This window comes from Vicia villosa, unplaced genomic scaffold, assembly GCF_029867415.1.
Source record: "Vicia villosa cultivar HV-30 ecotype Madison, WI unplaced genomic scaffold, Vvil1.0 ctg.002784F_1_1, whole genome shotgun sequence".
Classification (NCBI taxonomy): domain Eukaryota; kingdom Viridiplantae; phylum Streptophyta; class Magnoliopsida; order Fabales; family Fabaceae; genus Vicia; species Vicia villosa.
In genome coordinates, this window is record NW_026706031.1 from 161,152 (window position 1) to 166,379 (window position 5,228).

The 5,228-nt window shown below is 40.7% G+C and overlaps 1 protein-coding gene across 1 annotated transcript; it reads left to right on the forward strand.

The window, feature by feature from the left end:
- Nucleotides 1-939: 939 nt before the first annotated feature.
- On the forward strand, nt 940-1,955 carry LOC131639804 (uncharacterized; the record flags this gene model as incomplete). Its single annotated transcript, XM_058910260.1, has 2 exons — nt 940-1,381; nt 1,863-1,955. Coding segments are annotated over exons 1-2 (484 nt in total), but the record flags the coding sequence as incomplete, so codon positions are not given.
- Nucleotides 1,956-5,228: the final 3,273 nt, after the last annotated feature.

Here is a 5,228-nt window from a genome sequence, read left to right on the forward strand (position 1 = left end):
GCTAATGTTGAGAAAACTTCAACTGCAACCCCTTTAGCTTTAGCCAAAATTAGGTTAAACTATATGACCAATTCTGTAAAAGTTTTTAGGTCAATCCCTTTAGCCAAAGATCCTGACTTGTATTATGCTTGGCTAGAAAAGGTAGAGAAACAAAAAGGGCCCTTTTGGAAATCGTTAGGGATATACGATTTCATCCAACTGTCAAAAACAGGTTTAGAATACAACCAACCCATGTTAGTAGCAGCGGTTCATTTCTGGGATGCTTCTCACAATACCTTCCATCTTCCATGTGGAATGGTTACCCCCACACTTTTTGATGTGGCTGCTATTACGGGACTTCGACCAACTGGTGAAACCTTTGATCCCAATGACATAGATAATGACACTATAGGTTTCAACGATTCGCAAGTTACTTACACGGCATTCATCCAGAAACACCATATTACCACCGAAGCGACAGTATCTGACGAAGAGCATATTGCTTTTCTAGCATTATGGCTCTCACGGTGCGCCTTCTGCTCAAGATCTATCCAGGTTGCAAAGAGGTACCTTTGCATGGCTAATCAGTTGCATGCTGGTAGAAAACTCAACCTCAGCCAACTACTTCTAGGGTCTCTTTACGAAAACCTTAGTGAAGCTGCGAATCTTACCAAGAATTTCAAATCTGGCAATTTACTTTATGCTGGTCCTTTTTGGTTATTGCAACTGTGGCTCAATGCCACATTCGAAACTTATCTTCCTTTTCGAGGAGATGTCAATGAGGAAGATAGCACAATCAAAAATCGAACTATAGAAGGGACCAGGTTAGCTTACCTAACTCCAAAAGAGGAAATGGGAAAGCTTCATGAACATTTCTTGGCGTATTCAATGATGTTTGCTCGGCGTGATCAGTTCGATCCTTCCATGGCCCCATTTGTACACAGAATATTAGGTCCTGAATGGTTTACTCGAAAATTTCCACCAACATCTCAAGATCAGCAAACTGAATCCATGGAAATTTGGGAAGCCTTTCTGACTCCAAGATTATTTTCCCACCGTCTTCGACCATCAAAGGGTCAATGTATCCTCATGTGTTATCAACCAAATTTGGTCTCGAGGCAGTTTGGGCTAACTCAAATAACACCCAAGTGCTTATATGAGAAAAGGAACCATATGTGTTTCCACACTTTGTATCTGACTGAAGAAGAATGTGAACGAAAAATCAACAAATATACTGGCGTTGCCAACCTTTCTCCTATTCCTTTCGAACCTTCTTTTTACTCTACACCAGATTTTCATCAATGGTGGACAGAGTATTATAGCTCTCAAATTTTTGATGCTGATAGCCTTGCTCAAGAACTAACCGCAGCTTTCACTGATGTGCAGGAGAACTTCAAAAAAGGTACTTCAACTCATATTAAAGAAATCCAAGCTTTTCAAAAATTCTTTGAAACTATCTATAGGCCTGATGATCTTAGTCGGACCGTTCGTGAGGCTGCAGTCACTTTGCGCGAAAAGTTTTCCACCAAACTAAATAAATTGAAATTGCCCTCGTATGTTCGACCAGAACTACGTTATGAAGTGGCTTTCAAACTTCATCCTCCAAAATTCCCTCCACTACCAAGTGCTGATTTTGGTGTGGCTCTAAGTCCTCCTTTCCCAGACTGGTTCGTGTGTGGGAATGCTCTCAAAATTCTTCAAGAGAATGCCAAAAAACGCGCTGAACGAGTGGTTCCGACTAAGCATACCTTGGATACTTTCAAAGGACATCTTCATATAGATCTTAAACACGTTCGTGTCCTGACTCCAATACCTGAAGGTTTGGATTAAGGCAATCTTTTTCGACTGACTTTTCTTTTCTTTTACTGATATACTGATTTCAGTCTCAACTACAGCTGTTGCACGAAGGAGGAAGATTAAAGAAGCTTCTGCCCCAAAAGAGTCTGAGGCATCTAAAAGCGACAAACCAAACGAAAGTGATTCGATCGTCACGGACAAGAAGCCCACGGTAAATACTTATCTCATACTCTAAATCTGGTGCAACTCTGTGATTGGTACTCATCTTTCTCATCTTTCACTTGCCAGAGCTCGAAACCCCCAACGGGTTCGAAGCGTAAAGCTTCTTCGACCAATGCCTCAGACGGTGAAGACAAATCTTCTCCTCAAACTAGACAAGGACAGAAAAAGAAACACAAAGCTGTTACCCCTTCAAGAAAAGGGAAAAGGCAAGTCCTTCAAAAGCTGCTTCTCCTGGCAATAAGGCGTCTTCTGAAGAGTCTCCTTTGAAGACTGCCAGCAATGCTCTTGTTTTGGAAAGTCATAACTCAAGCCCAGACAATAATCCACCCAAGGTATCTTGCGTTTGTCTTACATATTATCTTGTAATTTTAACTAACTAATTGCACTGGCATTTTACCTTGTTATTGCAGGATGATGCTGGCACTGCTACTTCTGGTTTCAAAGACCCTGGCCTCACCATTGATGTTGATAAACTTTATGGTAATTGTTAAACTTCAACTTTCCTCAATTAAAACTTTCGAAGGCTTAACCTCATGATTATCTTGGCTTCGTTCGAAACAGATACTTCTCAAGCTAGAACCCATGTTCTCTCACCAGTCTTCGAAGACGTTAGGCCAATTGCCACTATATTGCCTAATGAGCCAATCGAAGAAAGCCAATCTACTGACGAATCCCCACCTACTCATCAAGGCAAAGATTTGGAAGAGGATCATCCATTCTCCGGCAGCGTCAATGTGAACCAGCAAACTCATGGCAACGAAGATTCTGCATCGGAAAAAGATGCCATGGAGGAGATTTCTCAACCAGAAAAACCAATTTCTCAGGGGACTTCGACTCCCGATGTAAAAACTATTCCTGAGACAACTTCGACGCCTGCTCCTACGAAGCCTACTTCTTCGGAGCTTGAACAACTTAAACAAACTGATCCTCTTGGGTTCCTAAGGGCTATCATGAATGTGAATACTTCTTCACTTTCGGAGCCTGATGTTTCTCCAGCTGTAACTGCAGATTCTAGTGACAAGGAAGATACTCCTAACCTTCTTCGACAGATAAAAGAGAGATTCTTTGGGGTCAATCTTGTAGATGTTCTCAACCGGGACCCTGTTAAAAGCTACAACTTAAATCAACTTTTAAAGAAAGTAGATTTGCTTCAAGTTTCCCCAGAAGTCTCAGAGATGATTGTTCTGCTAGGCTCTCTCCTTGAACAACTCCAAGCTGACATTCTTCGAAAGCAAAACGTCGAGAAAGAATTATCTAAGATAGTGGCCTCTCATGACTCTTCATGGAATTCTGCTGTGGAAGCCACAAAACAAGGTGAAGCCCTCAAGCTTAAACATTCGGCGAATCAAAAAGCCATTGATGAATATGAGAAGAAAATCAGCTCCTGGAAACAAGAAATAAAAATGCTCGAGGGCAAGATAAAGGAAGCTGAAAGTAGCCAAGCAGCCCTCCAAGAATCTAACCAACAAGATTTGCTCGAAGTGGTGCAGTCAGGAATCAAACATTTCGAGACTGCACAGAAGTTAGTGCCAGAGATCGAAAAGTTGAAGAAACAAAGGGCACTAATTGACCTTCGAATGTCCTCATGGGAAACTCAATATCTGAAGATCAAAAGGAATCTCCCTGAGGACTTTAGCTAGATGTCTTCAATCTTGTTTCATTTGTTGGATTTTTATTTTGTAATCGAGACATATAATATTTGTACGCCTGGCTCCCATTTCTATCTATAATATTTGCTTGCACTAATTTTAACAAATCTTTCAATTTTCTGCCAAATATATCTTTAGATTTCCTACAGTGCTTTTTATTAAATACAACATGTAGAACCTGAACATCCTTCGCAGCACTCTTGCCTCTAGACTTGACGTTTCCACTTCTTCTAGCCATAATCATTATTAAAAGTGACGTCACTTTCTCCAAAACGTCGGTTTTCAGACGTGCGTGCATCAGTTTAATGATTACTTTTCAACTTCCAAGGGCGGGAAACGACGGAGGCCATAACTTCTTACTTTGAAAAACGAACCGCAGTCTAATCACTCATTAAAAATGTAAAACCAACCTTCAGTATTCTCCTTCTATATAAAGGGTTCCATATCACTTTTATTTCTTCATTCAAATATTTCTTCCCCAAACCAAAACACAGAAAAAAAGAGAAAACACAACTCTTTCCTCTCAAACACCATTTTTCCCTGAAATGGCTGGAATTCTTTCCTTTAACGATCTCAAAGCTCTCATCAAGGGTGAGTTCAGACTTGATGAGGATGAACTCCTTCGTCATTTCATTAACATTGAAAATCTCTTTGCTAATCAGGAACTGAACTTCTACTTTGAGGAAGTCCTGGAGGGTGCCATCTACCCTAATATGGTGGCAGAGTTTTGGATGAATGCGTCTTTACGCATGGACCCTAAAGGTAGAGCCACCATTGATTCATCCGTTTGACATGCTCACCTTAGCATTACCCCCACCACTATTGCCAATCTCATACGATGCAATAACACCGGAGCAACTTTTGATGATAATGTTCTTAGCATGACTACTCATATCATGTTGAGAACACTCATGGACAGTGATCGCTACAGCGCACAAACCATCAGGATTTGGCACCAAATGCTCGTAGGCAACTTTCAACCTCGGGTGATTGATGAGAATAACATCATGGTTGAAGATCTGGAGTTTATTCTCTGTGGTATTCGGGGAAGAAAGATTAACATACCTTTGATGATCTTCAAAGGTCTTGTCAAAGCTGTTGCTATCGGCGTGGACCGTCGAGAAAGTGTAACTTGCCTTCCATACGGGAGACTCCTTAGTTACATTTTTCTCAAGAAAGGCGTAGTGAGAAGAATGCGTGATTCTGGGGCTAGGGACATGTTCGAAGCTGAACCTGTTCCTGTGCTATCTCTGGACAGTCTGGACGCCAGAATTAACTAGCGAGTCTAAGTTTAATCTTTTTGTATGTCTATGCCTTCCTCTCTTTTGTAATCTCAGATCCTATTTCTGGATCTTTTTGTAATGAAATGTATTTCCATGCTTGCAATGAAAAGAATATTTTGGTGCTTTGATTTTTCTTTCCATAATTTTTTCTGATTCTAAAGCCATTTTGATCAATGTGAAGTATACTTTGACCCATGCCTGACCATTTTGGCTTTTCGTAGTACTTTAAGTGTCTACGTCTTTGCAATCTTTACTTCATGCATGCTAGGTTTATATCTCTTCAAGTATTTCCCGTTTA